The 12,479-nt window shown below is 40.2% G+C and overlaps 1 protein-coding gene across 1 annotated transcript in view; it reads left to right on the top strand.

The window, feature by feature from the left end:
* CARF (calcium responsive transcription factor) overlaps window positions 1–12,479 on the top strand; it is a 32,262-nt gene that overhangs the window by 14,194 nt on the left and 5,589 nt on the right. Inside the window, exons 7-12 of the mRNA XM_026087026.1 lie at window positions 3,199–3,388; window positions 5,822–5,942; window positions 7,501–7,644; window positions 8,090–8,323; window positions 8,756–8,918; window positions 9,987–10,062. Of these exons, the coding sequence (XP_025942811.1) occupies window positions 3,199–3,388; window positions 5,822–5,942; window positions 7,501–7,644; window positions 8,090–8,323; window positions 8,756–8,918; window positions 9,987–10,062 (928 nt within the window). The remainder of the gene's footprint in view (window positions 1–3,198; window positions 3,389–5,821; window positions 5,943–7,500; window positions 7,645–8,089; window positions 8,324–8,755; window positions 8,919–9,986; window positions 10,063–12,479) is intronic.

Below are 12,479 nucleotides of genomic sequence, written 5' to 3'. Positions count from 1 at the left end.
CCCTGTTACTGTGTTTTTACCCCTTTGTGACACATACTTTCATGTTTTAACATCCATGAAATTTATCTGAATCATTTATTATTGGCTTCATTTTATAGCAGGACTTGTGTAAGGGTCTGTTTGGTCTATCTGAGTCTATTGCACTCCTTCAAAAATTTCACCTGCTGTGTTTAAAATTCATAGCAGCAGCACTCAGAGTCCTTATCCTTAAGGAAAAGGAGAACAAAATATTGTCTCTGTTTAAAATGGCAGTTGTGTTCTGTGGATATAAAGATCTGTCTCTGCTGTTGAGTAGAGCTGTTGCCTGTATGCATTATTCCTCCCTGTTCCTTTAAAAAAAACAAAACAAACTTTGCTTTGTTCCTGTTCACCCTGCAGAGACAACCCATCCAAGGAGGAATGACCTGAACTCTGTTCCTTCTTGTGTGTTATCAGCAGGGTTATGCTGAGTTCCTGTCTGTTTCACAGGGTAAATGCACCAGAGACTGCTAGGCTGCATGTGCAATTTTGTGGGCACAGACTAGAGAYAGTGGCATTTGAGGTGTCATTTATCTTTAAGGGTGTCTATGTTTGTCTTGGGGAATGTTTTATTACAGGTAACAGAATAGAATAGCCTAATCAGAATTTGGAGATCTGGCAGTTAGAGAAAATGCTTTGCCTTCAGGCTGAACACGCTTGGTGCAGGTAAATGTGGCAACTCACAATTCCACTTTTTCAGTCACTTTCCAGAATAATACCAAACTTAAACACCATGGAGGTCTGTGTGAATTTCACAGAAGATACCGGTAGTTGAAGCCATGGCGCAGCCTGTATACATATTGCCCGCTATATCTCTTGGGAATTTAACCAAATTACAGACCAGGACTGAACTCTAAAGGGCGATGACTCTTTTGGTGGTCAGGCACCAGCAAACACAGAACAGTAAAAGCTGCAGCTGTTCAAAATTAGCACTAAGCTCTGCAGTTGGTATTGGTTCCCTAGCTGCCTTGAACTATTCTGCTTACATTTGCAGTGCCTAGATAGCATAATGCCTCTCGCATCCCGCTGCTGTTACTTCACTCAAGCAAAACTGCAGTCTTGATGTGTGTACTTTAGTGTAGGCTTTTACATCCCCTTGCTGAGATGAGGTCGGGGAGAGAAAAGGAATTCCTTCTTTTTTGGCTTGAAGTAAGGCTGAGTCAAAAGGGTAGGAGGAAATACAACTACTTCAGGGTAATTACTTTGTTAATAAAAAGTATCAGTTTTTTAAAATAAGTTATTTTCTGTAAATTGTTCTGTAACCTACCTAAAAAGTTTTTAGTGGTCTGATCAGAATGGATTTCCAGCATGTATCACCATGCTGAAATACAGCATGATTAGAAACTGCATTTATTAATCAACTGTGCAAGGCTAAGTTGATTTATTTGTTTGGAGCAGGTAGTCACACTTACTTGTCCAGTTGTTCACACTTGGGAAGCTACTAAAGATTGGAGATCCTGACACTTTCTTTTCTTTTTCCCCCTGGGAAAATGCTCTATTTTGTGCATAAGTGATGCCAGAATAGGAGACAGTGCCCTAACAAATGTTGTTAGTAGTTTTATGATGCAACAATTTGATCAGTCTTCTCTCATCTCCCTAGAATAAGATCAATGACCTGTTTATAGTGACAGGTAGAAGGTTTGGAAAGAGAAATGCTGGTTACACAATATTCACTGGGTGAGTTGGTATTGCAGTTGCTGCTGTGATTGAAGAGCAACATGCAGCCTTATTCTTCTCAGGGTCCTTTGCTTCTCTTGGATTTCTAGATCAAGTTTTGGCCAGAAGTGCTGTTTACAACCTCTGGCTAAACAACTGCCAGCTTTTCTTCCTCGCCACAGCTGTGTGAGTGCAGCGTGTGCAGACTTTGTGTAGCTAGCTTGAGTGCTGGAGCACTGTAGTTGCAGTAGAGTGAGCTTAGCTGCTGTGTAAGCAACTGAGGTCTCRGAGTGACTGATGCAGCTGGCACATAACCCTATGCTTTTGGGCTTGTGCTGGCAGCAACGCCATGTCTGGCCCACTTCAGTTGTCCTCTGCTGACTTTTCTTGCTAACCACAGACATTTTGTTTATTTCAGGTGACTATGAGGCACCTTTATGCAGCTGTCATTAATATATTTGTGAGATATGATAGATATCTATGAAGAGCCACTGGTGCTGCTTTTGTTGTCAGTACTATTTAAACATCTGGCTGCTGTGTCAATGAAGGTGGCAAAATGGATCTATCAGACTTCTGTCCTCCTTCCCCATGTGTTCGTCCCACGCTTATGCCATAAAACTGAGTTGGCAGACTGCTCTGCACATTACTGTCACCTGCTTGGTCAGCCTGATCCTGGACCGCAGCTGAATAGTGAGCATGGGGTTCTGAATTTGGACAGAAAGCTTGTCTCTGTCCCAGCACTTTCACTGCTCAGTGACTGGCCCTGGTAGATCAGCACTGATCTAGCTGTGATGGCTCTGAGTAGCTAAACAGCTGTCACAGAGGATGTTGCAAAGTTAGTGAGTTTGTGGTTTTTTTCCTTTGAGTCAGGTTTAGATGCAGTTTTTCTGGGCTTGCCCAGAGCTTAGTAGCATTCATTGAAACCCTTATCAATTTGCATGTGGCAAGTCTCCTGTGTAACTCTGAGAATGGAGTGTACTCTGGAACTTGGGAGGGGAATTACGTGAGACGTTCAATTCAGTGTTAGTACACGAAGTGGGTGAGGTGGTTACTGTTGGTATGAGCAGATGTATTCTGCCCCAACTCAGTGTTCTGTGTGTGTATGGAAGTAGATGTGCTTCTAGCACTTAAGATCTCCATGGGAATCAGGTGAATACGTTCACTTAAGATGACTGTGTCCAAGGTGACTGCAACTGAAGTATGTGGGGGGGAAACAACAGGAGTGGAGTTATGTCATATAAAAATTAGTGTTGGCAGTAACTCTGTAACCTTTTCTGGGGTTCTTGGTGTACTTAGGGTCTTGGAGGACTGACAGACTCCTGACTTCGCTGGAGACTGCTGTGATATTAGATCCTATGGTAAGGAGGAGACTGTGAGGAGACTAGTAGGAAAAAATACAACCCCCCAAAAAATCTGAGACTGCATCCTCACTTGCCAGAGTCCCAGACTGCTTTCATTTTCTTGGGTAACAGACGGCAGTCAGCTGGGTGAATAATCCTATTATTTCACCTCCTTTCCATGCAGAAAATTGGGGACTCGTACCGTGGCTATTGTGTGAGCGAGACAGAATTAGAGAGTGTTCTAACGCTACACAAGCAGCAAACACAAAGTGTGTGGGGGACGCGCCAGTCTCCAAGCCCGGCCAAACCTGCCACACGGTTGATGTGGAAATCTCAGTATGTCCCATATGATGGGATCCCATTTGTCAATGCAGGTAACTAACTTCTTTTATTTTAATAACTACTTTCAAATTTCAACATCAGTTGCCAACCAGCCTTAAAAAAGGATCCTCATGGTGTTTCATACTGTTGATAAAGTTAAGGCACAAATATATTAAAAAAAAGAGAGAGAGAGAGAGAGAGAGAGAGAGGGAGCGCGCCGCTTGGATACCTCCATGCTGCAGTCTAAAGGAGCTTGATTCCCTGAAACCACAGGGTTATTCTTTATTGCAAGTGATTTAGTCCCTTTGTTCTTTAGTAATAAATCAGTTAAGTACTGTTTGGGAGTTCAAATGAGTGAGATCTTTAGAGGGAGGCCTTATCTTCTCTACCAGGGCATAAAAGTTTTCATAAGGGAAAGGACTTGTTCCAGTAGTCTTGCCTAATATGGGAGATCCTTGAAAAGCTTGGTCCACAGGAGCCAGTAAGTTATTTAAATGGCCCCTTAAAAAAACAAGAATAACCAAAAAAAAACCCCCCAAACATCAACATCTTAGCAGACAGATTTTTTTTTTTTTAATAAATGTGCAGACTTTACGAGCTCATGGAATGCATACATAAAATTAGTATATGAAATTAACATGTTGTTACATAGAGATCAGGAATGACTGGAATATAGATTATGTGCATTTTTTGCTGAAAGTAACCGAAAAAGTGAAATGTTAGCACCAGTTTTAAAGCTTAAGCCATAAACTGTGAGGTAGTAGAAGAAAGTTAAAAACAAATCTGAAACAACCTACCCTTATTATTTGCTACCTTATTTTTTCCCCAAATACATTTTCAGACATCTTTAGTTTCTTGTAAGATCTGCCTAGTAAATATGAATTCCCCTTCCCCCAAGAAAGATGTTTAGAGCGAAAACACATGCTTTTGTTGTTGTTTTGTGAAGTGGTGTAAGCTAACAGAGAATCTGACTGTTGAGCTGTAGTATTTTTGCTTTGTTCAGACCCCCAGACAGGCATTTTGCACATTTCCGATGTGTTGTTTTTCCAGTGCATTTAGCTTTAGTTTATAACCCTTCTATTAAAAGCATTCATTAAAATCCTTTACACCTTTAGAGCAGAGGCTGTGAATATGATTTACTGAACTGTAGTTTAAATCCCAGATGACTGAATTCTAAACTGTGCAGAACAAAAGTGTTGTTCTTGAGAGATTTCTGTCTTCTGCATAAATGGAACCCATCTGTAATATGTTCCCTGCTTCTGCTGTGGGGAAATCTAGAGAAGCTGGGTAGTTTCCTATAATGTAAAATGTGTACTAATCATCCAAATCTTGGTTATTATTTTTTAATAAGGTTTTTGAATAGCTGATCCCTTTGTAAAACAAGGATCCCATCAAAATGTTTTTGAGATGCATGGTAGCAAAGACTAGTTTAAAGCTGTTGAAGTCTTCTACAGTCATAGCACATTGATTTTCAGTTTCAAAAGAAAAAAAAAGCTTAAATGACTATCCATTCATCATACCTAATCTGCTTTTAAATTTCCCATTTCTCTATTTGCATTGGGGTTTTTTTGTTTGTTTGTTTTTTTGCACTCTCATGCAATAAATTATTGACTATCTGATGGAAACACAATATTGCTGATGTGATACTTTAAAAGTCTTGGTTATATTATTTGTGGTAAAGGCAGGTCCCTGCCAGTCTACTGATTATAGGTGAAAGATGACAGAAAAGAAAGAAAAAGATTATAGGTAAAAGATAACAGAAAGAAAACTAAACATGACAGAGAAGAAATACAAGTTCTCTTAACCACAAACACTTCAGTGCTATGCCTGTTAATTCCTTTTTGTCAGAAGTCTGACTGGAAGAAGCCACTTATTTGAATGATGTTTAGAGTTACACGTTCTTTGTTTAAGTCCATCTGTTTTTGTGGGACTATGCCACACTGAAGCAGTATTCCTTAATAGATAAAATAATACAGACTTGCAAACCTTAATGACAAGTAAGAATTCACAGGACAGTATTGTCTGAAGTATTGATTTAAGACAGGAGGGTGGACATGCCTAAGCTTTGATTTCAGCTGTGAATTTTCTAGGTTATTTGGGGGATTCTGCTTCTCTTACTTACATTTATCACCAGCATTGTGCTCCACTGGTAACTCATAAGGCTGCTTATTGTGTAAAGCATTGGTGTTCATCAAGGCAGAAGTCAACGTTTTGCCTCTCTATATCTTCCAAGAGTGTTGTGAAGTGTAATTAGTTTGGGAAATGCCTTGCAAATGCTATGTGTTCCTTAGATGCTATGAGAGAAGCATTTGTACCGTATTGGAATGCTTGCTGCACTTAGTGTTCTGCTTTCATAAGAGTCTGATGTTAAATAGAAATAAGTGTTTCAGAGCTCTCATCATTTCTGTAGTTATTGTTTTACCACAGAGACTGGACCTCCGTGGTTGCTTGAATATTTGACTGAGTAAATTACTTTCTGTTCCCAGGAAGTAGAGCCATTGTAATGGAGTGCCAGTATGGGCCAAGGAGGAAAGGTTTTCAGCCCAAAAAAGCTGGTGAGCAGGAAAGCGCCTCTGGCCATCTGTACAAAGCCACTTGTCCAGCAAGGTAAGAATCGGTTATGAAGCTGGAAGAGCTACTCACTATCCTAAGAGAGCTTACCTTTTGTGAGCCTTGACAGAGCACTGTATTGCGGTAATAGTTGATACTGTGCACTAAGGCTCTTAGCTTTGTCTCCTGGGTGATTTGAGGTTGACGCTCATTTAGAGGGAGGGGGCCTGTGAAACTGATCGAGGATGAGATTTGATAGGTTGCCTAGGTGCAAAGTAATAGCACATTGGGATGTGAAGTACAAGTAAGAATCATTCTCTACCTAAGCATTATTGAGGACATCGTATCATGGTGTGCTTTAGTGCCCCTGAGAAAAGGGCAGGAAATAGCATGAGAACAAGTTGTATTCTGAGTGTTACTCTGTTCATCCTTCGGCTGTATAGATATGGCAGTTGTGAGCTGCAGCTAATAACAGATTAGGAAACTAGGGTAGACTGAGAGACACATAGTAATGGCTCTGATAGTGTAAGTAACCTTTATCTACTCTGCCTTAGAATAGTCATTCCCCTCCTTTTGATTTGCAAATCTCAGACTTTTTTCAGTGGATGTGCAAACTCCTAAATAACAAGTTTAAGCATCTTTTGTGAGCTCTTAGCTGAGTTATGTGGATCCCTTAACAGTTGTCTGTGGATCTTTACATGGCTGCAGACCAAAGGTCAAAAACCACTGAAAGATTGATGACCACAAATTTTGAATAGAGGCCTTTAAAAGCAAAAGCTTTTCTGTTCCCTCAAACACCAGCCTAAAATAATTGCATTTCTGATTTTGCATTCCCCCCCCCATTGTAAAGCTGGTAACTGTTACTTCAGTGTCTTCAGTTGTGTCCATGAATTTGGGGTTCAGATACCTAAGGAGCATTAATTAGGCCAGCACAGACTGACAGCTGCAGTAATGGAAATCCATCTGACTTGGGGCAACCATTTTAGTCCTAAAACTATATCCTCTTATTTGTTGTTTTTCCTTTGGACTTAATTGCACTCATGTTGGTCAATCATACAAATTTAGCAGAAGTCCTATTTGCAGAAGAAGATACAGTTCTTCCCATTCACCAGGGACTTCCTTCTTATCCAACTCTAATGTTTTTTCCTGTCCTTGAGCATCCTGTTGCAGCTTCCCAGGCTTCAGTGCCCCTGCATGTTCAGTTTTTACTGAGCTAAGAGTGTGTTTACTTGGACAGGTGCAGTTAGACACAAGTGTACGTGCTCAGCTCAGGCTTCAAGCTGGGTGAAGTTGCACAGCCTATCCGGAAATTGTGTTGTGCTTTGTTTACCCTACTGAGAGACAGAGGACTTTTAAGGCTCATCACCACTCTGATGTGGCTGAGTGGCTTCCAGACTGGAACAGAAGTCCAGTGTCTGTGTCCATCTCTGTTGATGTGCCCTTAGCAATTCCTCAGTTCTATTAGAGGCTCTTCACCCCCTGTGTCGCCCTGCTTGAACTTTTTCTGTAAGTAATATCTGCTATGAAGTAAGTGGGTTTTTTGCCTTCCCCCTGAGGGAGAAGTGTAATGAAGCAGAATTTTTCTTTTTTTCTTTCTTCTCCCCCACCTTGGAAGGATCTATATTAAGAAGGTTCAAAAGTTTCCAGAGTATAGAGTTCCCACTGACCCTAAAATTGACAAGAAAATCATAAGAATGGAGCAGGAGAAAGCATTCAACATGCTGAAGAAGAACTTGATAGATGCTGGAGGTGTCCTCAGGTGAAACTTCCACTTGTTTTTTTTTTATCTTGACAAATGAAGCAAAAAAGAGAAATAATCTGCTTGGCTGGCTTTTTTCTTTTAGTCACGTTATTAAGGCTCTTGCTTAATAATTAGAAAAAAAATGCCATTAAGACTTCTATGGGTCTGGATTATTTAGTTTGGTAAATGTGTTATACACCAAACTGTGAAACTCAAGCAGATGTTCAGATGTTGCTGTGCAGGGAATAGCTGTATTATTTGAGGATTTAACCTGTTTTATTTTGCATTGCAAAAGTGTGAGAGAGCCCTGAGCTCTCAAGGTCAGTATCTTCCAGCTCAGAGGCAGTAAAAACTTAAGCCAATCTAACTTGGTCATTTGTCATTGTCAGACTGTTTCCCCACGAGATTCATTTTGTTGACTTTGCTTGAGAATTGTGCATAGAAATTCTCTCCTTCTTGCCAGGTGGTATGTACAGTTACCCACTCAGCAAGCCCACCAGTATCATGAAATGGAARCTTCGTGCCTTCCTTCTTCACCTTCCCATTTTCCTATGCCTTCTCCGGAGGAAGACRAAGAAGTTGTCAGAGATGAGAACTGTACTTTGCCTTCTCGACTTCATCCCCAAGTAGCAGACAAGATCCGAGAACTGGTGTCTCAGGGAATAGAACAGGTCTATGCAGTGAGGAAGCAACTAAGGTACAGCATTACCGGGCTGGATAATTGCGCCTTTCTCATTCTGYAGTGCTATATCCACTCTTACTTTTGATTAATTTGGCTTGCAACCGAATGGCAGTACTGATACATTACTGAATGTTTTTCCATATGTCATTAGAATCTGTTTTTCCCAGATTTTATCTTTTTTTTCCTCATTTCATTATAGATAGCTATTGAGAACTGCTGTCCTCTTTAAAGTTAGTTGAATAAATGGGGATTTTTAATTCCAGACTCTAGAGCAGATGCATGCAGAACTGGATCAGAAGTTGATCTGACTTGTTCTTGCCTTGACTTTGCAAAAAGGGGAGGGAAAAGGAAGAGGGAAATAACATATAAAAGAGGGAAATATCACAATAGATTGTAAATATGCATATTCTAATTTTTAAAGTCTTTTTTTCCTTTAACACGTGACAGAAAGTATGTGGAAAGAGAATTATTCAAGCCTGATGAAGTGCCAGAGAGGCATAACCTGTCTTTCTTCCCCACTGTGAATGACATCAAGAACCACATTCATGAAGTGCAGAAGTCTCTGAGGAGTGGGGAGATGGTGTATAATTCAGAAAGCATACCAGCAACGGTACRGTTGGCCTTAGTGTTTCTTTCTGATTCTTGCAGTTAAATACTAGAAGCCTTATTTAATTTTTACTACCTAGCCATATTTCAGTCAAAATTCTCACTGAGTTTATATTCACAGCAGCAAAATTTTCAGTGCAATCTCTGGCTCAGCAATGTTGGATTAAATCTGAATAAAACCTTTTGACCTTGTTCAGTATTTATCTTATTAGCATTAGATTGCTTTTAGTTGATTGACACATTATGCAATACTAGCACTTACATGAAGACTGCATGAGCTGGAGGCCATGTGGTATGGAAAAATGGACTCACATCAGAAAATTTTTTGCATGGCTTTGTCATGTACTATGTTCTGGAGAAGTTGCTACTTCTACCTTTCCATATCTGGAAAAATGGGGATGAAATGTGTCTCAGCTACAGTCTAAATTAGGGCTTGTACAGAATTTTGAATGTGTAAGTAATAATATTAGCACATACACTATAAAAAGTGAAGTAAGCATGAAGTATATACTTCAGAATGCTCAGTAACTCTTACAGGTTGTTCCTTAATTTCCTTCTGCCTGCTGAGTAATAAGGGGTGCAAAGTGATGCTAGTTTTCCTAGTTATGAGGCTGACTGTGAAGGAATTGCCATTTTAAAATCAGTTTTGCCAAACTGTAGAATTAAATCATGCTATGTCATCAGGTATTTCTCTTTCTGTACGCTGCACTTGCCTCAGGTGAGTGACTGATATTTGTTAATTAGCCAAATGGCTTAACTGTTTATTTTTCATTTTAAAATCCTTCCACTTTATTGAGCAGGCTTTAGCCTTCCTGTTACAGCAGGTTAGAAATCTTTTACAGTGTTTCAGTTTTCAGGGCGGGTTTTTGGGGGGGAGGGGGAGGGTGTTGTTTTGTTTTGTTTTAGTAAACCAAGAATGTCCAAAATACATAGTTATTAGCAAGTGTAATTTTAGACATTGGCTTTCACTGTCTGTATTCCTATGGGTCCCGTGTTGAGCCTGTGTTCCTGTAGTAGACAAACTTAGACAAACTTGCACCGTTTCTGAGAACTGAGATCTCTTTCCTTTCAGCTGCAGTGGACCACAGACAGTGGGAATGTTCTCACAGAAACAGTGACTGTTACGTTTGCCTCACCACCTTCAGATGGTAGGACTGTATTAACAACTTAGCTATCTCCAAATGTGATTTTTTTATTACCTATGTCACAGAAGTTCGGTTTCCTTCCAGAGAGGTTACTATCATGTCCTTTCACTCAGCTGAAGTTAAGAAGAAGGATGACTTCTGTGTGTCTGTTCTGGGGCAGAGGAGAGCATATTTTTCTTTTGCTGTGTTTTTACCATTTGATTGCATGTGTTGAGGAAAAAATATTTGTAGTCCTGATGTGGTTGGTAGGAGTATGAAAAATGTGGATCTGGCTTCTATTTAGCATTCCAAAGCAACTGAAGATTTTGGTGGGATGATTATTTTGAAAAATATTTAGGGCTTGGATGAAGGTGCTAATAACATCTGTGTAGAGAAATAGGAAATTCCTGCTGAACAGACTGGTATTCATATCAGTCATGGCACACAGTTGGGAGGAGCTGGGTGCTTGAGTTCCTTGATAGTCTGTGCTTGGCACATTCTTAACTATCTTGCTAATAAAGGACTTAAATTCATATTGAGACTCCTGCTTCTTAGGATGTCATTGGCTTATTGATTTCCACTGCCAAAATCAGGCCTGAACAACTAATTCTGTAATTCCATCATCAGAATTGAGAACACTCTCTTCCCTTATTCTTAATGCTTAGAGACAGAATCACAGAATGGTTAAGGTTGGAAGGGACCTCTGGAGATCATCTAGTCCAACCCCCACCCTGCTCAAGCAGGATCACCTAGAGCACGTTGCCCAGGATTGTATCCAGATGACTTTTGAATATCTCCAAGGATGGAGACTCCACAACCTCTCTGGGCAACCTGTTTCAGTGCTCAGTCACTCTGTCATGTTTTCTTTCTGTTCTTTAAGTGGCGTAGCTTCTTCAGTAATGTGTGAGGCCAAAGTAGCATCTCTTCCCAGCAATTGGTGGACCACCTAACAAAGTATTGAACTCCCCCACTCCACCCTAAGAATAGAATGTAGATTTTATAGAAACTTGTTTTATACAAATAAGTTTGTGACCTAAGGTCTGGGGTGTTTTGGGAGGATGGGGTGGGGAGAGGGGATGTTGAAGATGCTCATTTGCACTGTTTTTTCTTTGCTGTAAAAGGGTTCTTGCTAAAATTACTTCAGCTTTAAAACATGTACTGAAACAAAATGTTTGTAACTAGATGTACGCGTTATCCATGTAGTTAAGATTACACATAGGTTGAGGCGCTCCATTGGACCATGGTGGCTGATAGTAAATTTAAAATGAGATTATTCTTTCCTTTTCCCCTGGTAATAGTTTGTTTCAAGGATATTTTGCCCAGCGTGTGACACAAAAAAGAGAACTCCCATGCCTGTTTGTGGATGCTCTGCCCTTTGTTTAATAGGTTTCATATGAAACTCTTCAGGAAAGTTGTTGGCTTTAGCAGGGATATGATTGCAGCAAGGCAGAGGAGCCCAATTGTTTGTATGCATTACATTAAGATAATGCTGCAGACTGCTTAAATGTTGTTAATCTCAGTGGCATTACTCTAAAGGGCCAGCTTGTTCCCTTCTTTGACTGGAACATACTGTGGGTGCTTCTTGTTGCAGGTAGCTGATAGTGTCTGTAGGAATCAAAGGGGCACTGTCAGGGTTGTTACGCTTAAAGATTCACCTGTGTCGACAGTTATCCTCCATTGCAGTTCTTGCCTGAAGAAGTCCTGTTATATTTGGATTTCTTCCCCCTTTGGCCCCTGCCACTTCCTAATCTGTTTTTTACCTTTGTTGTAGCAGGAAAAATAACCCACCAAAAGTTTGGCTCATTGTGTGACTTCCCCTAAGTGACCTGGTGAACCTCATGCACGTTGAGAGGTTCTGTGTGCACCAGTGTTTTTACAGTTAGTAAACAGGCCTAAGTTGGGCCACTAAGTCGGGCCTTTGGTTTTTTTTAACTCATTTTAGCTGTTGCTGCAATGAATCAATTTAAACTGAAAAACATCTTGTACACTTGGAGCTCTTAAGGTAAGAATTTCAGTGTGGACAACTGTCAGAGGACAGGAGGTAAATTTTTAGGCTGAATTAATTTGAATAGTGTCCCATTTTTTTAGGGAAAAGAGGAATTTGCAGTATGAGCAGAGTAACTGCTCAAACTTACACATTTACATTAATATTTCTGTGCTTTAATAGAAAGGCACAGCATAGATGTGCCTTTGGCAGCTGTGATAAAGAGCTCAGCAAGGATGACTTTTGTTATTAACTACCTGTATGCTGATGATGGTTCAGGAAGACCAATTCTTGCTTTCTTCTTCTTCCTTCACAGATAGTTTTCCAAGGCAAATTAGCCTATCAAACTGTAAACATCCATCCAGTGATATACTGCGTTCTAGAGGGATTTAGAGAGAATTAGATTTGTTTAGTTTTCTGCACGACACATGCACCAATTCACCGGATGTAAGCATAT

Source organism: Apteryx rowi, unplaced genomic scaffold (assembly GCF_003343035.1).
Source record: "Apteryx rowi isolate R43461 unplaced genomic scaffold, aptRow1 scaffold_12, whole genome shotgun sequence".
Classification (NCBI taxonomy): domain Eukaryota; kingdom Metazoa; phylum Chordata; class Aves; order Apterygiformes; family Apterygidae; genus Apteryx; species Apteryx rowi.
The sequence above is the reverse complement of the archived record's forward strand: the minus strand, read 5'-3'. Positions and strand labels throughout refer to the sequence as shown.